Here is a 23,903-nt window from a genome sequence, read left to right on the forward strand (position 1 = left end):
CGGGCACAGGCCCACACCTTGCAAGACGCCACCCCTCTGGGTCTCAGCCTCACTGTGTGAATGAGGGACTGCCGTGTTCCCGCTGCTGTGTCTGCCAAAGGCATCAGCCCAGCTCTAGGCTGTGTGGTGCCTGCAAGGGCTGAGGGTATCTGGTCATTCCTTGTCACCCCAGCAGCAGTGGGTGTCCCTAGTACCTCCCAGGAGCAGCTGTGGTGACCATTTACAAAGACTCCCCCATCCTCCCTCCTGGGCAGCAGTAGAGGCAGGACCCCAGAAGTGGCAGCGGGTGTCCTCCACCCACCCATAGGCTCCAGGCCATGGCAGGTCTGAGTTGAGACCCTAGGCTGCATGGGGTAGGGTGTAGGAGCCCCGGCCTACGCGCTAGCCCCACAGCCCGTTCCCACCCCCAGCACCCCTGGACCAGCCAAGCTGCAAGGCGCTGTATGACTTCGAGCCTGAGAATGACGGAGAGCTGGGCTTCCGTGAGGGCGACGTCATCACGCTGACCAACCAGATCGATGAGAACTGGTATGAGGGCATGCTGGACGGCCAGTCGGGCTTCTTCCCACTCAGCTACGTGGAGGTGCTCGTGCCCCTGCCACAGTGACTTGCCTGTGACCACACCCTGCCCCTCCGTCCACACTGGCCGCCACCCCCTGCTGGGTCTCCTGCATTCAACGGGGGCCCTGCTGCCAGGGCGGTGTCCCAGCCTGCCGGTGCCTTTGAGGTACTCCCTGAGCAGGGCCCCACACTTGGGTTGGGGGGCTTATCTGGGTGGGTGGGGAGGCCTGTTTACGCTAGCCCTGACCCCCAGTGGTGATGGCTTCCTTCCCAACTCCATGGCGCCGGCCTCCTCCCCACTCCCCAACTCCTCGCCCAGCTGGCCGAGGCGGGGCAACACTACGGTGCTCTCAGAAACACTAAAGTTCCTCTGGGCAGCCCCCACCTCCGTCCTGATCCCATGGGGGCCCGGCCCACTGCCTGCCCTCGAGTCCTATAGCCTTAACAGGATGGGATTGAGTGTCCCTGTGGGGTGGCTCAGCCAGGACCCTGGTTTTTGAGACAGAGTTTCGCTCTTGTTGCCCTGGCTGGAGTGCAGTGGTGTGATCTCGGCTCACTGCAACTTCCACCTCCCGGGTTCAAGCGAGTCTCCTGCCTCAGCCTCCCCAGTAGCTGGGATTGCACCACCATGCCCAGCTAATTTTATTTTTTTAGTAGACACGGGGTTTCTCTGTTAGGCTGGTCTCGAACTTCTGACCTCACGATCTGCTTGCCTCGGCCTCCCAAAGTGAGCCACTGCGCCTGGCTTAAATCCTGGTTTTAAATCCCCTCCCAGCCTGGTGCTGGTGATGGGCCCGGGTCCCACTCCAGAGCCCCTGCACCCTCACCTCACTCACACACACACACACACACACTCTCCTTCTGCAGCCTGGGGACAGAGGCCACCTGTGATCCTTGGGGTAGCTCGGCCTGAGGACAGAGAAAATGGCCTCCTACAGGGCCCCAAGCTCCCAGGCCCCGCCCTCAAGTACCTTTTCAACTTTTTAACTGCCCCCAGCCAGGCCCACGGAGGCCTGTGTCACTCAGGCACAAGCTGCCACCACCAGCTACTGACACACCCCCTAGCACACCTTACACTTAACATGGGACCACGGCCCCAGCCCTGCTGCTGAGGGCCAAGCACAAAGGCTCCAGTGAGTGAAATCTTCCAGTACCTGGTGGCCAGGCCTCCCCTTACTGAGCCACTGCAACCCCACCCCACCCTGTGGGAAGTGGCCCAGCCCTTTCCTCTAGACCGAGGCAGGCAGCCCCCTGAGACCCCTGCCCAGACCAGCAGGGCCGCAGCCCCAACATCTGCTTCCTCTGTTGCCCAATCCAAAAATCGCTGAAATAGGGGGGTCTTCTGGGCCAGGCCACATTCACATTCCCCTCCTCCTGTGGCCTGGCAAAGCCTCTGGACCCCAGGCTCTACTCTGCACCCCCCTTGTCAGCAGTACATGAGGGGCAGACACCCCAGTACAAATGAGTACACAGCCTTGGGCATGGTCCAGGGCAAACTGAAATGTACACCTGAATTTTGTAAACAGAAGTATTAAATGTCTCTTTCTACAGCCCCTTGCCTCATCTTGGTGCAGAGGCAGGCCTGCCACCCACACCCCAGCAGGTCCCCTGTGCCCCACACGTGCTGCAGAGCCTGAGTCGGGTGGGACTGGCCCTGAGGCTCCTGCACCAGTTCCCGGGTGCAGGGGTTAAGGAAGCCCTGATGCCCTGGAAGCAGGGGTGATGGTTTCAGCCTGGGCGCCTGGGCACCCAGCCACCCTCACTCTAGCATTGGGGAGACCAGCGTGGCTGGCTGCTGCTTCCATTTCTTTATTACCTGAGCCCAGCTGGAGCCCACCCTGCCCTGGGAGGCTCAGCTCCCCTGCTTGAGGACACTGCACACCTGCTCCAGCACGTGGCACAGGCTCTGGTCCTTAGGCGTCCTGCTGGCCAAGGAGATCTGAAACGAGAGGGCTGGGCCTCAGGCTGTGCCCAGGGGTCCTGGCCAGCCCCACACCTCACTGTCCAAGTCCAGCAGCCTGGCTGAGTCCCCCTGGGACCAAGGGACAGGGCTAGGGTCCCACGACACAGCCTGCTGCTAAGCCAGAGGGGTGGTATGTAACAAAAGGACCTGGCTCCTGGGGGTGGCAGTGCTGTGTGGAGGTGTGGGGCTTACATGGAGGTTCCCGATCCTGCCCTCACCTCAGCCCTACCCTGCCTGGGTCCCAGACACTCATGGCGACATCACAGCCTTGAGAGCCAGCCGAGAGCTAAGCAGAAGAAGCCCCTTTCTCTGCAGGGTAGGGTGACAGCAGGAACTGCCGTTAGACACTCAGGGACACCAGGCCCTTAGGCAAACATCCCAGGATCCTGGGCCCTCTGCAGGGAGCCACTCCCAAAACCCGCTGCCAGGACCTTGTCAAGTGCTGCCAGGGCTTAAAGTTCCACAATCCAATAAAACCTGGCCTGCACCCTGCTGGGGTGGCCTTGGGGTGACCAGGGTCAGGTGTATTCTGCCAGCTGGACCCATGGGGTTCACTACTGCCACCTTTTAGGCTGCCCCAGTGGCCTCTCCTGGGGCCACATTAGGAGGTCTGCAGGGGATGTGGGGCTCACCTTCAGCTTGTCAAGGTAGGTGTGCTCCTGGCTCCAGGGTTCCTGGAGCCTCACGAGGTCAGGGGCGCCCTTGTAGAACTCCACCAGCAGCATCTGCAGGACAGGGCAGCATGTACTCCCAGGCTCCCTCCCTGCCCAGGGTGCACCGGCCCCTCTCCTGGGTTCCAGTCTCAGGCAGGCTCGAGACGCTAACAGATAACCATGGAGACCAGGAGCGACCTTAGCTGGAGGCTCACCTGGCTTAAGGCCAGGAGTGCTCTGGGGAGGGGGAGGCACCTGCGCTACCCAAGTGGCTGCCACGACAGGCCCACTGGGACCTGCACTCACTGAGCCCAGTTCTCCAGAACCACACCAGCCTGACATGGCCCCTGGTCCCCCTCGTCCCAGCAGTGACACCTATGAGGCCACAGTTTGATGAACTAATTTGGGTTTTGCTGTTTCTTTCCCGAAATGGGGTCTCACTCTGTCACTGGGATCATCTTGACTCACTGCAACCTCCACCTCCCGGGTTCAACCGATTCTCCTGCCTCAGCCACTGGAGTAGCTGGGACTACAGGAGTCCACCACCATGCCTGGCTACTTTTTGCATTTTGGTAGAGACCGGGTTTCATCATGTTGGCCAGCCTAGTCTCCAGCTCCTGACCTCAGGTGATACACCCGCCTCAGCATCCCAAAGTGCTGGGATTACAGGCAGGAGCCACTGTGTCTAGTCCAGTTTATGAATGTTGAATGTGTAACTGTTAAGTGTTCATCCAGGTACCACCAAAGTCACTGGGGTTGCTCCACTGGAGAGCCTGGCAGAAGAGGCCAGCCCCTTGGAGAATAGCAGGCAGTAGATGAGGGAGGGGCCGTGGCAAGGACCTGGAACTCTGTCCTGAGAGGGATGGAAAAAGCTCTGACCCAGGCCCCCAAGGCGCCACCAGCCATAGCTTCCTGAGCCCACCAGTGGGGAGGAGACCCGCACATCTTGCGTACCCTGCTGTGCACTGCCAGCCCCTGCCTGCAGCGAGCTCACCATCTCGTGAAGGATGTCATTGGTCAGGAAGCTGTCCTGGACGTAGGCCATCTCCACGTCCATAGGGATACCGTAGTCACTTGGCCTTTGCTGGTAGGGACACAGGTCAGTCAGAGAAGCCTCTCCAGCCCCCAGCCCATGGCAGCTGGGGACAATGGACAGTGCCCGGGCTGGGAATGGGAGTGCATACCCCAGCCCAGCTCTGCACTCGGACTGACACCTGGCGGTGGGACCAGGGAGGCAGGGTAGCATCCTCCCTCTTGAGAGAGGCCCAGAAGAGAGCCAGGGCCCTGAAATTACTTTCCAGGGCTGACCTCTGACTTCAGGGCTTAGGGAATGAAGCCAGGCAGGGTTCAGGATGGGAGCCCTCTTGGTACTCAGCAGCAAACTACACACAGAGGCCCCATGCCCAGGCTCACTGAAGCCTCAGCCCGGCAGCAGTCACGTCCCCATTTCACAGATGGAGAAACCAGGGCCCCAATGCTCCAGTGGAGCCTGGAATCGGGGGCCGCCACCTAGTTGTGACCGAAATGCCCAGGTACTCCCACCCTGGGCACCCCAGGCCCCCAGGGCAGCCCCACCTACCTCGGGAGGAGGCATCACCCAGAAAGGTGAGATCTTGGATTCGGGGCCTGGGTTGCCAGAGTAGTAAGGAGCTGGTGGAGGAGAGGGGGAGAGGGGCTGGGTCTGCGGGGGCTTGGGTGGCCCAGCAACCCCCCTTCTCAAGCTTCCCACAGCCCCAGCCAGTGGCATACAGCAGAGTAGGGCGAGACAGGGCTGGAAGCCGTTGCTGGAGCCCTGAAGCCGCAGCTGGTAGTCCATCTGCGTGTCGATGTCCTGCAGGGACGGCAGCGCCGGGCTGTGTGGGTGGCTATGGTACCAGCCCACCAGGGACAGGCCCCGCAGAAACAGGCTCTGGTAGATCTGGGGACAGAGGCACAGCTCAGGGGGCACAGGGGTCTGAACGGCTCCAGTGAACTCATGCAGCCGCCCAGTCCTGAATGAGCCCCTGCTGTGTATCCTGAGTCCAGTGGCAGCTAGAGAAAGCCCACAAGGCCGGGCACGGTGGCTCACGCCTGTAATCTCAACACTTTGGGAGGCCGAGGCGGGTGGATCACAAGGTCAAGAGATCGAGACCATCCTGGTCAGCAAGGTGAAACCCCGTCTCTACTAAAAATACAAAAAATTAGCTGGGCATGGTGGTGCGTGCCTGTAATCCCAGCTACTCAGGAGGCTGAGGCAGGAGAATTGCCTGAACCCAGGAGGCGGAGGTTGCGGTGAGCCGAGCTCGTGCCATTGCACTCCAGCCTGGGTAACAAGAGCGAAACTCCGTCTCAAAAAAAAAAAAAAAAGAGACAGCTCACAAGTATATCTATAAATGTAAGACACACCCAGCCACAAAGCGAGTACCTCAAAGTCATTTTGTTCACCACTGTACCCCAGCTTAAGGAATAATGGCCACCACACAGTGGGTACTCAATAAAGACAGGCTGGGCACAGTGCCTCACGCCCATAATTCCCCCACTATGGGAGGGCAGGAGTGCAAAACCAGCCTGGCCAACGTGGAGAAACCCCTTCTCTACTACAAATATAAACTTTAGCTGGGTATGGTGGTGGGCGACTGTAGTCCCAGCTACTCTGGAGGCTGAGGCAGGAGAATCGCTTGAACCTGGGAGGCAGAGGTTGAAGCGGGCTGAGATTGTGCCACTGCAGTCCAGCCTGGGAGACAGAGTAAGCCTCTGTAATAGATACTGGCTCAAAGCGGTAATCCCTGCACTTTGGGAGGCTGAGGCTGGAGAACTGCTTGAGCCGAGGAGTGAGACCATTCTGAGTAACACAGCGAGACACTGTCTCTACAAGAAATACAAAAATTACACCAGGCACAGTGGCTCACGCCTGTAATCCCAGCCCTTTGGAAGGCTGAGGTGGGTGGATCACAAGGTAAGGAGTTCGAGACCAGCCTGAACTTCCAACATAGTGAAACTCTGCTTCTAGTAAAAACGCAAAAATTAGTCAGGTGTGGTGGTGAGCGCCTGTAGTCCCAGCTACTCTGGAGGCTGAAGCAGGAGGATCTCTTGAACCTGGGCAGTTGATAATGCAGTGAGCCCTGATTTTGCCACTGTACTCCAACCTGGGTAACACAGCAAGATCGTATCTCAGAGAAAATAAAAGGGCAGCTGGCACTTCCTGAGCCTTTACTAGATGAGGCCTGGAAAAAAGCATTCATTATTGGCAACCCTTCATTTTTTGTTTTAGATACAGGATCTTGCTCTGTCACCCAGGCTGGGGTGCAGTGGCACCATCACAGCTCATGCAGCCTCGACATCACGGACTCAATCCATCCTCCTGCGTCAGCCTCTCAAGAAGATGGGACTACAGGTGTGTGCCACCATGCCTGGCTGATATTTTTATTAGAGATGAGGTATTGCTGTGGCCCCAGGCTGGTGTGGAACTCCTAGGCTCCAGCAATCCTCCTGCCTCGGCCTCCCTAAGTGCTGAGATTCCTGGTGTGAGCCCCTACGCCTGGATCTGATGACCTTTCATTTAAGCCGCTCGTTTGACAGACAAGGAAACCAGGCTGTGAGAGGGGAGGGGACTGGCGAGGTTTCCACGGCAGGGTCAGGTGAGCCAAAAGCAGTGCTCTTAAGCCAGGCATGGTGTCTCACACCTGTAACCCCAGCACTGTGGGAGGCCAAAGGGGACGGATTACCTGAGGTCAGGAGTTCAAAACCAGCCTGGCCAATGTGGTGAAACCCCTTCGCTACTAAAAATACAAAAATTAGCAAGGCATGGAGGCACCTGCCTGTCATCTCAGGTAGTCAAGAGGCTGAAGCAGGAGAACTGCTTGAATCCAGAAGGTTGGAGGTTGCAGTGAGCCAAGATCACGCCACTGCACTCCATCCTGGGATACAGACCAAGACTCCGTCTCCGGGGGGGGGGGGGGGGGGGGGAGGGGTAGAAAGCAGTGCTCTTAACCCTTCACTGTGGGGCTTCAGGCACAGAGATGGTGACACTGCCAGCCACTGGCCAGTCACCAGGACAGCTACGTCCCTCCCCAACCCTTCCTAAAATGCCACCTCCCAGGCAGCCCCTCACCTCCTCTTCAATGGCAGCTGCAGTCTCTGCGTCCCCGAGCCGGCTCCTACAGGGGAAGGCTCTCAGCACCGTCAGCACTGTGGGGAGGGATGGCTGTTACCCCGTGATCTTTGGTCCCTCAACACCCCCCTCCGACCCAGCCCTGGATACCCACTCTGGCTGTTGATATCCCAGCGGCCCCCCAGGTAACCCACGACTTCACTTCGAGTCAGGTGGCTGTGGAAGTCCTGGGAAGGGAAGGACAGCAGAAGACGGATCAGGCAGTGGCCCTGCCCCTACACTGGAGCCCACCTGTGCCCTCATTCTCTTTATTCCAGACCCGAGTCTTGCTCTGTCGCCCAGGCTGGAGTGCAGTGGTACCATCCCAGCTCACAGCAACCTCCCTCCCAGGTTCAAGTGATTCTCCTGCCTCAGCCTCTCAAGTAGCTGGAATTACAGGTGTGTACCACCACATCCGGCTAACTTTTGTATTTTCAGTAGAGGAGGGGTTTCACCATGTTGCCCAGGCTGCTCTTGAATTCCTGAGTTCAGGTGACCTGCTGCCTCGGCCTCTAACAGTGCAGGGATTACAGCTGTGAGCCCCCATGCCTGGCCACGCACCCTCCTTCATACATTCACTGAGCACCTACAGTGTACCAGTAGCAAACAAAACAGCCAAAGTCCCAGCTCTCACAGAACTGACACACCAGGGAGCCCTTCCCGCTGCCCCCGGACCAGGCTCCCCTGGCCCTGTAGCCCCCTGCCCTGGACAAGTTGGGAAACACACCAGCAGAAACAGCACGTTGCTGGAGACAGCCACGTTGAACGGTTGGAACTTGTTGATGGCTGCAAAGGATGTGACTTCCACCAGGGTGTGGGGGTTCCTGTAGGGCCAGGAGGATTGCGCAGCCTCAGGAACCACCCCACAGCTCTGAGGATCTGAAGCTCTGTCCCACCCCCAACCCCTGCCCTTGCTACCCCCAGACCAGCAAGAGATCCAGGGGAACTGGGGCCAGGGCAGGGCTTGGGATGAGTCTGACCTGGCAGAGTCGCGGCTGCCCAGCATGCAGTATCGGACCGGGACCCGGATCTTGCTGTCCACCCGCTTGCCCAGGGTTGTGGCCTCTGAGAGAGACAAAGGCAGGATCAGTCCCTCCCCAGCCCAAGGCAGAAAAAGCTAGGAGGCCACAGGGTGTGATGGTACATGCCTATAATCCCAGCGCTCTAGGAGGCTGTGGTGGGAGGATCGCTTGAGCCCAGGAGGTTGAGGCTGCAGTGAGCTGTCATCACACCAGCCCGGGCTCGAGAGTGAGACTCTGTCTACAAAAAAAAATTGGTCAGGTGCAGTGGCTCACGCCCATAATCCCAGCACTTTGGGAGGCCGAGGCAGGAGGATCACGAGGTCAAGAGATCAAGACCATCCTCCAACATGGTGAAACTCCACCTCTACTAAAAATACAAAAAAACTTACGCGTGGCGGTACATACCTGTAACTGGCCTGTAGTCCCAGCTCCTTAGGTGGCTGAGGCAAAAGAATTCCTCGAACCCAGGAGGCAGAGGCTGCAGTGAGCCAAAATCATGCCACTGCGCTCCAGCCTGAGCAACACGGTGAGACTCCCATCTCAAAAAAAAAAAAAAAAAAAAAAAATTTTTTTTTTTACACTGGGAAGCTGAGGTGGGAGCGTTGCTCAAGTCCAGGAGTTCAAGACCAGCTTGGGCAAGATGGTGAGATTGCATCTCTACAAAAAATACAAAAATTAGCCAGGCATAGTGGTGCACACCTGTGGTCCCAGTTACTCAGGAGGCTGAGGCAGGAGTATCACTTGAACCTGGGAGGCCGAGAATGCAGTGAGCCATGATTGCACCATGGCACTCTGCCTGGGGAACAAAACAAAACTGTTTCTGAAAAACAACAACAATAAAAACCCACATACAAGATAAGAAGAGAAAAAAAAATCAGGGGACAAGTCAAACAGAGGAGATGTTAAAAATTAGACAGTGCCAGGCCTGTTGGCTCATGCTTGTAATCCCAGCTACTTGGGATGCTGAGGCAGAAGAATCGCTTGAACTTGGGAGCCAGAGGCTGCAGTTAGCCAAGATCTCACCACTGCATTCCAGCCTGTACAACAGAGCGAGACTCATCTCAAAAAAAAAAAAAATTAAACAGTGAGCTCAGGAAACCAGGTGAAATCAGGCAACAAGACAAATAAATCCCATAGGCAAGCAAACAAGAAGTCGGGCAGAGAGCACAGAAATCAGGCGGTGCATAAAGAAATAACAGCAGTGGGGGAGGCAGAGGTCACAGTGAGCTGAGATCAGGCCACTGCACCCAAGCCTGGGAGACAGAATGAGACTGTGTCTAAGAAAAAACAAAAACAAAACCAGGCTCGGTGGCTCACTCGTGTAATCCCAGTACTTTGGGAGGTAGAGGGAGGTGGATCCACCTGAGGTCAGGAGTTTGAGAACAGCCTGGACAATACAGCGAAACCCTGACTCTCCTAAAAATACAAAAGTTAGCCAGGCATGGTGATAAATCTCAAAACAATAAATACATGAAATAAAATGCAGCGTTTGAGCTTGAAAAGTCAGAGTGAAATTGGGCAGTGGGACTGGGAAGTCAGCCAGGCATCCTGAGGGCCCTAGGGCAATTTCAAGGCTCAGCCTCTCCCTGGCCTCCTCCCAGACCCAAGCTATACACACGTCCTGTCCTGCCTCCCCTCCCCACGCCTCTCACCCGGGTGCGCAGGCTCTGAGGGGCTCTTCCCCGGTGCTCTCCGACTCTTGTCCTCTGCTGAGACCCCTGCCAGAACCTCCTCCTCCTCTTCCTCCATCAGCAACTCTTCCTCCTCCCCTTCACTGGCTGGGCTCTGAAGGGGTTAGGGGTTGGGAACAGCAGTGGGACCGTCAGCTGGGTGTCCCCCACTCCCTACTAAATCCCACCCCAGCCCTTTGGCCTAAGCCGTAGGTGCCATTGCTACAGATGACCACTAGAGGGCAGGAGGGAGCAAAGGAGGTCTTTGGCTGAGATCTCGAATTATTATTTTTATTATTATTTTTTTGGTGATAAGGTCTCACTGTCCCCCAGGCTGGAGTGCAGTGGCACAACCTCGACTCGCTGCAACCTCCACCTCTCAGGCTAAAGTGATCCTCCTTTTTTTTTTTTTTTTTGAGACTGAGTTTCCCTCTTTGTTCCCCAGGCTGGAGGGCAGTGTTACAATCTTGGCTCTCTGCAACATCTGCCTCCTGGGCACAAGCCATTCTCCTGCCTCAGCCTCCTAAGCAGCTGGGGCTACAGGTGCCTGCCACCACCCCTGGCTAATTTTTGTCCTTTTGAGTAGAAATGAGGTTTTGCCATGTTGGCCAGGATGGTCTCCAACTCCTGACCTCAAGTGATCTGCTGGCCTCAGCCTCCCAAAGTGCTGGGATTACAGGCATGAGCCACCATATTCTTTCATTTTTGAATTTCGCTCGTTACCCAGGTTGGAGTGCAATGGCGCGATCTCGGCTCACCACAACCTCCGCCTCCTGGGTTCAGGCAATTCTCCTGCCTCAGCCTCCTGAGTAGCTGGGATTACAGGCAGGCGCCACCATGCCCAGCTAATTTTTTGTATTTTTAGTAGAGACGGGGTTTCACCATGTTGACCAGGATGGTCTCGATCTCTTGACCTCGTGATCCACCCGCCTCGGCCTCCCAAAGTGCTGGGATTACAGGCTTGAGCCACCGCGCCCGGCAAGCCACCATATTCTTATCTGCAAAAGGGCACAATGATCTCTAGACCCATGGGGGTGGCATCAGGGTGAAATGAAATTATGTATGCAAAGCATTTAGCATATACCCAGATGTACGAGTGAGCTAGCATCATACATTGATTATGTACAGTAACCTTTCCCCTCGGCCGTGAGCGGTGGTTCACGTCTTTAATCCCACCACTTTGGGAGGCTGAGGCGGGTGGATGACTTGAGGTCAGGAGTTCGAGACCAACCTGGCCAACATGGTAACACCCTCTCTCTACTAAAAATACAAAAATTAGCCAGGCAATCCCAGCTACTCAGGAGGCTGAGGTAGGAGAATCCCTTGAACCCAAATGGCGAAGGTTGCAGTGACCTGAGTCATACCATTGCGCTCTAGCCTGGGCAATAGAGTGAGACTCTGTCTCAAAAAATAAAAATAGCTGGGCGCGGTGGCTCATGCCTGTAATCCTAGCACTTTGGGAGGCCGAGGTGGGTGGATCACCTGAGGTCGTAAGTTCAAGACCAGCCTGGCCATCATGGTGAAACGTCATCTTAAAAATTTTTTAAAAATAAAGGCTGGGCACAGTGGCTCACGCTTGTAATCCCAGCACTTTGGGAGGCCGAGGTGGGAGGATCACAAGGTCACGATATTGAGACCATCCTGGCCAACATGGTGAAACCCCGTCTCTATTAAAAAGTACACACACACACACTTGCTGGGCATGGTGGTGCGTGCCTGTAGTTCCGGCTACTTGGGAGGCTGAGGCAGGAGAATCACTTGAACCCGGGAGGCAGAGGTTGCAGTGAACCGAGATCGCGCCACCACACTCCAACCTGGCAAGAGAGCGAGACTCTGTCTCAAATAAATTAAAATAAATAAAATATGAAAGTAAAATATAACTCTCCTCCAGTTTTATCCTAAACTGCCCTTGCGGAGATGACTTCTCTGGGTCACATCTGTCCTCATCACCTTCTGGGCAGCATCCGACCCAGCCCGTCCTCCCACCTACTGGGAACACGGTCCTCACGTGACGCCCAGAGCCCCGTGCGCTTGCCCAGCTCCTTCTCAGCTCCCCATCTCTCTGTTGCTGGCCCCAGGCTGGGTTTTCAGGCCTCCTCCCTCCACTCCCCTCCCAGGCAACCTCACCCACTTCTCAGGGCTCCAGATCCCACCAACACCCAACATTGCCCGAGGTCCTGTCTCTAGCCTAGGCCTCGCCCAGCTCCAGACTCAGGGCCCAGCTGCCCCTCCATGTCTCCACGTGGGGGCTCACAGGGTCACACTCAACGTGGCCATGTTGGGTCCGCTGGACCCCCAAATCTGCCCTTCCCACAAACCCCCATTTTGGCAGCTCCATCCACCCCCATCTGATCGATCAGCAAATCCTGGCAGATCCACTTCCAAAAATACCTGGAACCTGCCCACCTCTTCCCAGCTCCATGGCTGGCCTGGTGCCCCCACCATCCCTCACCTGGACCAGCTCAGTCACCTCTACCCTGGTCCCTGGATCCCGTCCTCACCCCTGACAGTCTGTCCTCCCCGCAGCAGCCACCAGAAAACACCTGTAAGCACCTGAATCGAGTCCTGTCCCTGCTCTGCCTGCAACCCTCCATGGCTCCCACCTTCCTCCAGGTCCAAGCCCCACAGGATCCTGCATGACCTCCCCTGTCTGCTTCCCATCCTCCCCCTTCCCTCTCTCCCCCTCACTCACTCAGCTCTAGCCACACAGGCCTCCTCTTTGTTCCTGCAACACACCAAGCAAAGTCCTGCCCCAGGGCCTCGGCTGGGACAGTTTCCCAAAAATCCTCATAGCGCCCTCCGTCCCGCCCCATCTTCAGTTCTCTGTTCAAATGTCACCTTCTCGTCAAACCTCCCCTGACTGACTTCTTCCCCCACAACTCCCACCCAAAGGCAGGGATTTTTGACTTTTTAGCCCTTTGCTTTATAGATAGTGCCTAAGACAGGGCCTGCATACGGTTGGCACTTACTGAATACCTGAAGAATATTTGATGTGTCAACTTAGCTAGGCCAGAGCACCCAGTAATTTAATCAAACACTGATCTCGGCATGACTGTGACAGCATTCGTTAGACGTGATTCACATCTACAGTAAGGTGACTCTCAGAAAGGACATTACGCTTGGCCAAACCCCACAGCTCACGCCTGCAATCCCAGCACTTTGGGAGGCAGAGGCAGGCAGATCAGAAGTTCGAGATCAGCCTGGGCAACAAGGTAAAACTCTTGTCTCTACTGAAAATACAAAAATTGGCTGGGCATGGTGGCTCAGGCTTGTCATTCCAGCACTTTGGGAGGCCGAAGTGGGCAGATCACTTGAGGCCAGGAGTTCAAGACCAGCCTGGACAACGTGGCAAAACCCCGTCTCTACTGACAATACAAAAAACATAGCCAGGTCTAGTGGCAGGTGCCTGTAATCCCAGCTACTTAGGAAGCTGAGGCAGGAGAATCACTTGAACCTGGGAGGCAGAGGTTGCAGTGAGCCCAGATCACACTACTGCGCTCCAACCTGGGCCACAGAGTGAGACTGTCTCAAAAAATTTGTAAAACCAGACCCCGTCACTGAGCCACCGAGGACTCAGCAGCCTCCCCATCGAGAACTCTCGTTTCCCGATGCTCCCTCCCTCCCACCAGCCTTCTCCGGCCAACACTGCCTTCCACAGGCCATTTCCACCAAGGAAAAGGAATCCTGGCCGGGTGCAGTGACTCCTGCCTGTGATCCCAGCACTTTGTTGAGACCGAAGCGGGTGGATCACCTGAGGTCAGGAGTTCAAGGCCAGCCTAGCCAATATGGTGAAACCCTACTGGGGTTTAAGATAAAATAAATTAAAATACCAAAATTAGCCAAGCTGATGGTGCATGCCTGCAGTCCCAGCTACTTGGGAAGATGAGACCAGGAGAATCGCTTGAACCCAGAAGCGCGAGGTTGCAGTGAGCCAAGACTGCACCACTGCACTCCAGCCTGAACAACAGAGCAAGACTCCATCTCAAAAAAAAAAAAAAAACCATATCTATGGCCACTATCCAGAATCACCACTCTTTCAACCCCTTTCCTGATGTGTATCAGTTATAACCTGCTTCCTGCTGGTACTGAGGATTGTATCCATGTAAGAATTCAACAGAGGTTGGGTGCGGTGCCTCACACCTGTAATCCCAGCACTTTGGGAAGGGATTTCAGGTGGATTACAAGGTCAAGAGATCGAGACCATCCTAGCCAACATGGTGAAACCCCATCTCTACTAAAAACACAAAAATTAGCCAGGTGTGGTGGCGGGTGCCTGTAATCCCAGCTACTCAGGAGACTGAGGCAGGAGAATCATTGAAACCCAGGAGTTGGAGGTTGCTGTGAGCCGAGATTGTGCCACTGCATTCTAGCCTGGGTGAAACAGCGAGACTCCGTCACAAAAAAAAAACAACAAAAAAAAACAGAATATAGGAAAGTAATTCAGTTACAGGATGACCAGTGCAAGACTATGTGCCAGTTCCTCACAGAGACTGGACTGGCTAAGGATGACCAGGTGAAGATTTACGGTTTTTGTTTTTTGAGATCGAATCTCACTCTGTCACCCAGGCTGAGTATAGAAGCGCCATCTTGTCACTGAAACTTCCGCCTCCTGGATTCAAGAGATTCTCCCACCTCAGCCTCTTGAGTAGCTGGGACTACAGGTGGCCACCACCACACCCAGGTTGTTGTTTGTTTTTTTTAATTTTAGTAGAGACAGGTTTTCACTATGTTGACCAGGCTGGTCTTGAACTCCTGACCTCGTGATCTGTCCGCCTAAGCCTCCCAAAGTGCTGGGATTAAAGGCGTCAGCCGAGAGAGAGATCCAAGATGGCTGATCACTAGCAGCTCGAGATTGTAGCTCCCAGTGAAAGTGCAAAGAACGAGAGGGTGCCACACCTTCACACGAATTCTTGTTGCTCACGCACCAGGAGATTCCCAGCGGAGGAGCCCCATGGGTCCCCAGGGTGACTCTTGTGACCGGCAAGGCGGTTTTGCCGGTGCCTTGGAGCGTCGGTTCTTGGTGCAGAGTCAGAAAAGCACCATCAATCTTAACGCCGCTGATTTAGTCGGTGCAGTGGGTTGCTCAGATTTCGGCGCTGAGAATAAGTCGGACGTCCACTGAGAAACCCAATTACAAAGACGGTAAATACAAACACCACAGATGGATAAATTTATAACGAAGGGAAGAAAACAGCCAGAAAAGGCTGAGAATACCCAAGATCAGAACGCCTCTCCCTCAACAGGGGATCACAGTTCCTCATCAGCAACAGAACAAGGCCTGATGGAGAATGAGTGTGTTCCAATTACAGAAGCAGGCTTCAAAATGTGAATAATGAGAAACTTCTGTGAATTAAAAGAACTTGTTTTAAACCAATCCAAAGAAACTAAGAACTTTGAAAAAAGATTTGACGAAATGTTAACAAGAATACACAATTTAGAGGGGAATATAAGTGAATTGATGGAGCTGAAAAACACAATACGAGAACTTCATGAAGTCTGCACGAGTTTTAACAGCCGAATTGATCAAGCAGAAGAAAGGATATCAGAGGTCGAAGACCAACTCAATGAAATAAAACAAGAAGATAAGATTAGCAAAGTCTCCAAGAAATATGGGACTATGTGAAAAGACCTAATCTACGCTTGATAGGTGTACCTGAATGTGACAAAGAGAATGAATCCAAGCTGGAAAATACGCTTCAGGACATTATTCAGGAAAATTTTCCCAACCTGGTAAGGCAGGATAATATTCAACTCCAGGTAATACAGAGAACACCACAGAGATATTCCTCAAAAAGAGCAACTCCAAGGCACATAATCGTCAGATTCACCAGGGTTGAAATGAAGGAGAAAAAACTAAGGGCAGCCAGAGAGAAAGGTCAGGTTACCCACAAAGGGAAGCCTATCAGACTTACAGCAGATCTCTCAGCAGAAACCCTACAAGCCAGAAGAGAGTAGAGACCCATATTCAACATCCTTAAAGAAAAGAACTTTCAACCCAGAATTTCACATCCAGCCAAACTAAGTTTCACAAGTGAAGGAAAAACAGTTTTTTGTGAATAAGCAAGCACTCAGAGATTTCATCACCACCAGGCCTGCTTTACAAGAGCTTCTGAAAGAACCACTACACATAGAAAGGAACAAACAGTATCAGCCTTTCTAAAGAAATACCAAAAAGAGCATCAATATAATGAAGAATTTACATCAACTAATGGGCAAAATAGCCAGCTAATATTAAATGGCAGTATTAAACTCACACATATATATATATATATATATTTTTTTTTTTTTTTTTTTTTTTGAGACGGAGTTTCGCTCTTGTTACCCAGGCTGGAGTGCAATGGCGCGATCTCGGCTCACCGCAACCTCCGCCTCCTAGGTTCAGGCAATTCTCCTGCCTCAGCCTCCTGAGGACCTGGGATTACAGGCACGCGCCACCATGCCCAGCTAATGTTTTGTATTTTTTTTTTTAGTAGAGACGGGGTTTCACCATGTTGACCAGGATGGTCTCGATCTCTTGACCTCGTGATCCACCCGCCTCAGCCTCCCAAAGTGCTGGGATTACAGGCTTGAGCCACCGCGCCCGGCCTCACATATATTATTATTAATTCTAAATTTAAATGGACTAAATCCCCCAATCCAAAGACAGACAGGCAATTTGAATAAAAAACTAAAACCCATCAGTATGCTGCATCCAGACCCATCTCACATTCAAGGGTACACAAAGACTCAAAACAAGGGATGGAGAAGGATTTACCAACCAACCAGAGAGCTAAAATAAATAAATAAAAAGCAGAAGTTACAATTAAGCAACAAAGATCAAAAGAAGCAAAGAAGGACATTATATAATGATAAAAGGATCAATGCAACAAGAAGAGCTAAAGATCCTAAATATATACGCACCCAGTACAGGAATACGCAGACATACAAGACTAATAAAGAGACCTAGACTCCCACATAATAATAGTGGGAGACTTCAACATTAATATTAGACAGATCAATGAGACAGAAAATTAACAACGATATCCAGGACTTGAACTCAGATCTAGAACAAGTAAACGTAATTAACATTTATAGAACTCTCCACTTTACACGAAATGTACACTCTTATCAGTACCACATCATATCAACTTAGAAGTTTAAACGAAATGTTGGTTGGCTCCTTGTTTGTTACTCTCTTCCCTCATTTTCTTTCATGTCTCCATTATTAAGGACAATTATAGGCATACCCATATTTAGACTGCATTCTAGCCCGGGCAATAAAGCAATACCCCCATCCTCTCTCCCTCTTTCTTCCTCTTCTTTATTCTTTTCATTTAAAAAAAAAGATTTGCAAACTACCCATAATAAAGAGTTGCTAATTCTTTATAATTTGCTTAATCCTAACTGGTTTTCCTGACTGCCAGGAAACTCAGAGCCTAATTTGTGGTTCACCTTTAAAAACTGAGCATGCTTTGTGGTTGTGGTTATTATATATATTAACCTTATACATCTCTGCTCCCAACAAACCCAGCTAAAAAAAACTGTAGGATTGTTATCTTTTATCACTGTTGTATGTTAGTTTCAGTTTTTCTATGAAAAATTGCCAAAATTGTGTGTGTGTGTATTGCTGGTGTTATCAATATGAATCTAATAAGAAAACTTATGTTGAGTCCTACAACATCAATACCTCTATTAATCCATTATTTCATTCAAACAAGTTTGTTGAGTGCTTAATATACTTACAACATTGTATTCAACTTACAAATCTCCTCCATCCCTGTCTTAGGGAATTTCCATCTCATAGCTAGCGGCTTCTTTCGAAGAGGGTAAGAGGTTAAACACTTGGCCTAACAGGTTAGGATGGGATTAGTGTCTACTTCTCATAGGTTAAGAGACAGAAACCCAAGTTTGTCTCCCTGGTTAAAAAAAAAAAAAAAAAAAAAAAAAAAAAAAAAAAAAAAAAGGTGTCAGCCACCATGCCAGGCAGGTTCATGGGTTTTAAGTGCTTGTGGCTCACTGAAGCTTAAGTGAGGATTTCCTTGCAATGAGTAGAATTTCCTTTCTGTCACCTGTCAGAAGTTTCAAAACTTCACAGCTTGTATAAAGTAACCATTTGTGGTCTTCTTTTAACTTGCACTAGTGTTAACTCCATGTAATAAACTTCATACATTAAAAAAAAAAGTTTATAGGCCAGCTCGGTGGCTCATGCCTGCAATCCCAGCACTCTGGGAGGCCAAGGCAGGTGGATCATGAGGTCAGGAGTTCAAGACCAGCCTGATCAACACAGTGAAACCCTATCTCTACTAAAAAATACAAAAAATTAGCCAGGAGTGGTGGCGGGCACCTGTAATCTCAGCTACTTGGCAGGCTGCGGCAGAGGTGCTTGAATGCAGGAGAATCGCTTGAACCCAGGAGGTGGAGGCTGCAGTGAGCTGAGATCATGCCATTGCACTCTACCCTGGGCAACGAGAGCAAAACTCTGTCCAAAAAAAAAAAAAAAATTTATAAAAACATATCTGGCCGGGCGCGGTGGCTCAAGCCTGTAATCCCAGCACTTTGGGAGGCCGAGGCGGGTGGATCACGAGGTCGAGAGATCGAGACCATCCTGGTCAACATGGTGAAACCCTGTCTCTACTAAAAATGCAAAAAATTAGCTGGGCATGGTGGCACGTGCCTGTAATCCCAGCTACTCAGGAGGCTGAGGCAGGAGAATTGCCTGAACCCAGGAGGCGGAGGTTGCGGTGAGCCGAGATCGTGCCATTGCACTCCAGCCTGGGTACCAAGAGCGAAACTCCATCTCAAAAAAAAAAAAAAAAAACATATCTACAGGCCGGGCGCGGTGGCTCAATCCTAGCACTTTGGGAGGCCGAGGCGGGTGGATCACGAGGTCAAGAGATTGAGACCATCCTGGTCAACATGGTGAAACCCCGTATCTACTAAAAATACAAAAAATTGGCCGGGCGCAGTGGCTCAAGCCTGTAATCCCAGCACTTTGGGAGGCCGAGACGGGTGGATCACGAGGTCAAGAGATTGAGACCATCCTGGTCAACATGGTGAAACCCCGTCTCTACTAAAAATACTAAAAATTAGCTGGGCATGGTGGCGTGTGCCTGTAATCCCAGCTACTCAGGAGGCTGAGGCAGGAGAATTGCCTGAACCCAGGAGGCGGAGGTTGCGGTGAGCCGAGATCGCGCCATTGCACTCCAGCCTGGGCAACAAGAGCGAAACTCCGTCTCAAAAAAAAAAAAAAATACGAAAAATTAGCTGGGCATGGTGGCACATGCCTGTAATCCCAGCTACTCAGGAGGCTGAGGCAGGAGAATTGCCTGAGCCCAGGAGGCGGAGGTTGCGATGAGCCGAGATCGTGCCATTGCACCCCAGCCTGTGTGACAAGAGCGAAACTCCGTCTCAAAAAAAAAAAAAAAAAAAAAAAAAAATCTACAAACACAAAGAACTTTTTTTTTTTTTTTTTTTAAAAAAAAACAGAGTTTTGCTCTGTCACCCAGGATGCAGTACAATAGCATAGTCTCAGCTCACTGCAACCTCTGCCTCCTGGGTTCAAGCAGTTCTCCTGCCTCAGCCTCCCAAGTATCTGGGATTACAGGTGCCTGCCACCACACCCAGCTGATTTTTGTATTTTTAGGAGAGACAGGGTTCTACCATGTTGGCCACGCTGGTCTCGAACTCCTGACCTCAAGTGATCTGCCCGCTTCGGCCTCCTAAAGTGCTGGGATTGCAGGCGTGGGCCACCGGGCACGGCCTTGACGTTACTCTTGATACATGGGTGGGCTTCATCCATCAGTTGAAAGCCATAAAAGCCAAAACAGAAGAAGAAAAAAAAAAAACAGGATTCTGCCTCTGCTCCTGTCTCCTGCCTGCCCTACGGATTTCAGACACAGGCACCATTACCAGCTCCATTTTATGTAAGGTAAAAAACTGGCCGGTGCAGTAGCTCACACCTGCAATCCCAACACTTTGGGAAGCCCAGGCAGGAGGATGGCTGGAGGCCCGGAGTTCGAGACCAGCCTGGGCAACGTGGTGAAACACATCTCTACTAAAAATCCAAAAGTTAGCCAGGTGTGGTGCCTTGTGTCTGTAGTCCTGCTATAGGGAGGCTGAGGTGGGAGAACTGCTTGAGCCCAGGAGGTGAAGGTTGCAGTGGGCCGAGAGGTTGGCACTGCACTCCAGCCTGGGCCACAGAGAGGGACCCTGTGTCAAAGAAAAAAAAAAACAAAGGCACACAAAGGGTCCTTGGCCAAGTTCACCTGGCCCCTCTGGTCCTACATCTCCAGCCCCTCAGCCACCCACAACCCCAGCATGCCTTTCCTCATGCCTACGTGACTTTGCACGTGCCATTCCATCCTACTAAAAAGCTCTTCCCTTCAGCTTGCTCTGACAAACTGCTACTCATCTGTCAAAGCCCTAGCTCCCGTGTCCCCTCTCTCCACCCCAGCCCTGGAGGGATGGAGGCAGCGTGTCACACGGTGAGCGCCTCATCCGTGTTTGTATATATTACTATAATGCCTCCTCCTGGGACAGCCGTGTCAGGCTGGGCACCCCTCATCCCAGTGACCTGGGCGGCTTCCTGGAGGAGGCTGCCGTACGTACCTCATCAGCAGTGGCGGCAGGCGTGTGCAGCTGGTGCAGCCGGAGCCAGGTGGCTTTGTACTTGTCCAGTTTCTGGCCTTTGTACTTGACAGAGGCCCAGCCACAGCCAGACTTCTTAGCAGGGTTCACCAGCTTCTTGCAGTGGGTGGCCCAGGCGCTGGGCGAGTTGAAGACCTGCCCTGTCTCCTGCCACAGGATCCTTCCGTCCGGCTGCAGGTCCCCCAGGAACTTCTTCCCCTGCAGCCACAGTAGGCTGGCTGGGGCCGGGACCAACACCCAGCACGCCCTCTCTCCCGGGCGTCCTCCCCAGCCCCACGCTCCCGTGAGGCATCCACTTGCAGGGCTTCCAGAAACGCCTCCCAGGCTGGCTTCAGGGTCCTCTCAGTGCCTGGGAGTCCATCCCACACACCTCATCAGCCTGCTCGAAGCTGCCTCGCAGGAATCTGCACCCCAGCCGCCATGACCAAGAACCCCCTAAGATCAGGGACAGGGTCTGGCAGTCCTAATCACTGCTGTGTCTCTAGGATGTGACACTTAGCAGTTGCTCAATTCAGAAACTCCCATTCACATATTCACAATAAGAACAGTAACAGTAACAATCCAGGGCCAGGTGTGGTGGCTCATGCCTATAATCCTAGGACTTTGAGAGGCCCAGGTGGGTGGATGACCTGACCTAAGGAGTTCGAGACTGGCCAACATAGTGAAACGCCATCTCTACTAAGAATAAAAAAAATTAGCTGGACATGTGGCAGGTGGCAGGCGCCTGTAATCCCAGGTACTCGGGAGGCTGAGGCAGGGGAATCTCTTGAACCGGGAGGCGGAGGTTGCAGTGAGCCGAGATTGCCCCACTGCACTCCAGCCTGGGCAAAAGAGCAAGACTCTGTCTCAAAAAAAAAAAAGCCACGCGCCTGCAATCCCAGCAGTTTGGGAGGCCCAGGCAGGCGGACAAGGTCAGGAGTTCAAGACCAGCCTGGCCAAGATGGTGAAATGCCGTCTCTACTAAAAGTACAAAAACAAATTAGCTCGGCATGGTGGCGTGCACCTGTAGTCCTCCCAGCTACTTGGGAGGCTGATGCAGAAGAATCACTTGTCTCCGGGAGGCAGAGACCGCAGTGAGCCGAGATCGCACCACTACACTGTAGCCTCCATCTCAAAAAAAAAAAAAAAAAAAAAAAAAAAAGTAATACCGCCGAGCGCAGTGGCTCAGGCCTGTAATCCCAGCACTTTGGGAGGCCGAGGCGGGTGGATCACGAGGTCAAGAGATCGAGACCATCCTGGTCAACATGGTGAAACCCCGTCTCTACTAAAAATACAAAAAATTAGCTGGGCATTGTGGCGTGTGCCTGTAATCCCAGCTCCTCAGGAGGCTGAGGCAGGAGAATTGCCTGAACCCAGGAGGCGGAGGTTGCGGTGAGCCGAGATCGCGCCATTGCACTCCAGCCCGGGTAACGAGAGCGAAACTCCGTCTCAAATAAAAAAATTAAAAAAAAAAGTAATGCCAACCACAGATAAAGCTTTTACCATGTGGCAGGCACCTGGTGAGGGCTTCATTCATTTAACCCTCCCGTAACCTTCCCATGGAGGGGAAGTACTCCATTTTACTGTGGCGAAACTACAGGAAGGCCCCGGTGTTGCCCATCTGACCCTGCGTGGGTGGTGGCTCCTCTGAGCCTCAGTTTCTCCTTTGCTGGATGGAGTACTTGGTGACCTATGTCCTTCCCATCAGTAGGACCCATCTGTGCCTGATTTCTCTGTCCACATGGGGCTTGTCCAGCAACGAGAGCTTCAAGCCTCAGCTTCACCTCCCTACACCTGGCTCCCCCATCAAGGGACCTTCGAGCCTCGTTACCCTCCCCACATGTAGTTCCTCCCTCAGCAAGGGAGCTCCAAGCCTCATCTTCTCCTCCATACACCTGGCTCATCCCTCAGCAAGGGAGCTCTGGGCCTCAGTGTCCCCTCCCCACACCGGCTTGTCCTGCAGCAAGGGAGTTCTGGGCCTCAGTTTCCCCTTCCCACACCGGGACTCGTCCCTCAGCAAGGGAGCTCCAAGCCTCAGTTTCCCCTCCCCACACTGGAGTTTGTCCTGCAGCAAGGGAGCACCGGGCCTCAGTTTTCCCTTCCTGCCCGAGCCGCGACGGGACGAGGGAAGCGGGGTGCTCACCAGATAGTAGATGGACAGCACGCCGGCGCCGGGCTCCAGCAGCGCGTCTTTGAGGAGCACCCGCAGCGTGACCGCGCGCCTGGTGAGCGCGCCCCCCGGCCCGCCGCTGCCCCCCGCCCCGGTCCCACCGCCGCCGCCTCCTGCTCCGCTGCCTGTGCTGCCGCCGCCGCCGCCACTGCGGCCGCCGCCGGTTCCCGCATTCGGCCGCTCGGGGTCCTCGACCTCCGCCTCGTCCTCGTCCTCGTCCGGCGCCTCCTCGCCCGCGCCGCCCGCCGGGGACAGCGGCTCCGGAGCTGCGGGCAACGAGAAGCTGCAGAGAGGCCGCGCGTCCCCCGCCGCTGTGGCCGAACGCCCCGCGCCTCCGCTCTGCAGGGCCCGCCGTACCTGCCATGGCCGCGCCTCCCCGCGCCCCGAGCCGCAGCCTGCGGCTTCTCGGCACGTGATGCGGCCCCGCCCCGGGGAGGGAGGAGGCGCCCCAGCCATTGGCCGCCGCCGGGGCCGGGGGCGGGGCTTGGCGCGCTGAGGTGGGCGGGGAAACTGAGGCCTCGGGGCTGCCCACGCGGGCGAGACCAGGGACTCAGTCTTCCCGGAACATTCGAGAAACTCAGGCCTGACGCTGCGCTCCGTGGGATGAGGTGGTGACCGGGAGCTAATTGGTGCCAATGGGGAAACTGAGGCCTCGCTGTCCAGAGATAGCGGTTGCAAGGTGGAAGCCTGGGGCGGGTGCGCGGGTCGCTCTGCCTGCTGCAGGGAGAGGAGAAGCTGAGGCTTGCACCCACCGCGCTTAAGGACCTCAGGCCTCGGCCTTTGGGATCAGGAGAGAAACTGTGGTCCGGGGGTACAATGCAGACTCCAGTAGGGAACAGCCTCGCGCAGACTCAGGTGGAGTCAAAGCGCCCCAGCTGGCCTCAGTCTCTAAAGGATTAACTCACACCCTCCCGGGCGGCCCTCGACTGATTCCATGATTGGACCGTAGCGGAGCCCTCCAGCCAATGATAAGAGCCCATGTATTTCACCCTGAACCAATCGGTCGCAAGCTGCTGGATTTCCCGCGCCACCCAATCCTTATTAACTATCTGATTACACCAACTGGGATTTGACCAATGGGCAGACGTCCACATAGACCAATCAGACGAAAGCTTTAGTTCTGAGCACAA

The 23,903-nt window shown here is 53.7% G+C and overlaps 2 protein-coding genes across 10 annotated transcripts in view; one reads left to right on the forward strand and one right to left on the reverse strand.

The window, feature by feature from the left end:
• Positions 1–17,640, forward strand: part of SH3GL1 (SH3 domain containing GRB2 like 1, endophilin A2) — a 61,747-nt gene extending 44,107 nt beyond the window's left edge. For both annotated transcript variants that reach the window (XM_010349489.3, XM_003938816.4), the window contains one exon: positions 411–17,640. In XM_010349489.3, coding sequence (XP_010347791.1) covers positions 411–607 — 197 coding nt within the window. In that variant the 3' untranslated portion in view covers positions 608–17,640. The remainder of the gene's footprint in view (positions 1–410) is intronic.
• Positions 2,352–23,170, reverse strand: MPND (MPN domain containing). 8 transcript variants are annotated; one of them, XM_039466557.2, is made up of 13 exons: positions 23,131–23,170; positions 22,747–23,039; positions 20,586–20,822; positions 9,981–10,113; positions 8,287–8,371; positions 8,034–8,130; positions 7,422–7,494; positions 7,268–7,344; positions 4,927–5,095; positions 4,757–4,827; positions 4,172–4,261; positions 3,157–3,249; positions 2,352–2,500 (listed from the first exon to the last, which is right to left on the reverse strand). In XM_039466557.2, the coding sequence occupies exons 1-13, from the start codon at positions 23,135–23,137 to the stop codon at positions 2,414–2,416; spliced, it is 1,512 nt and encodes a 503-aa protein (XP_039322491.1). In that variant the 5' UTR covers positions 23,138–23,170; the 3' UTR covers positions 2,352–2,413. The 8 variants fall into 8 exon arrangements, 7 of the variants coding, with proteins under 7 accessions (XP_039322491.1, XP_074240878.1, XP_074240875.1 ...); XM_074384777.1 differs by having other exon boundaries at positions 8,034–8,371; XR_012513486.1 differs by having other exon boundaries at positions 4,132–4,261; positions 4,757–5,095; positions 8,034–8,371.
• Positions 23,171–23,903: the final 733 nt, after the last annotated feature.

The sequence above is a fragment of the Saimiri boliviensis genome, chromosome 14 (assembly GCF_048565385.1).
Source record: "Saimiri boliviensis isolate mSaiBol1 chromosome 14, mSaiBol1.pri, whole genome shotgun sequence".
Classification (NCBI taxonomy): Eukaryota; Metazoa; Chordata; class Mammalia; order Primates; family Cebidae; genus Saimiri; species Saimiri boliviensis.

What these genes read in the sequence shown, in the direction of transcription:
- MPND (XM_074384773.1), bottom strand. An exon ending in CTCAGAGCCTGCGCACCCGG is followed by an intron (nt 8,372 to 9,980) that starts GTGAGAGGCGTG and finishes TGTCTCTCTCAG; the next exon opens with AGGCCACAACCCTGGGCAAG. An exon ending in GCAACGTGCTGTTTCTGCTG is followed by an intron (nt 7,495 to 8,033) that starts GTGTGTTTCCCA and finishes TTCCCTTCCCAG; the next exon opens with GACTTCCACAGCCACCTGAC.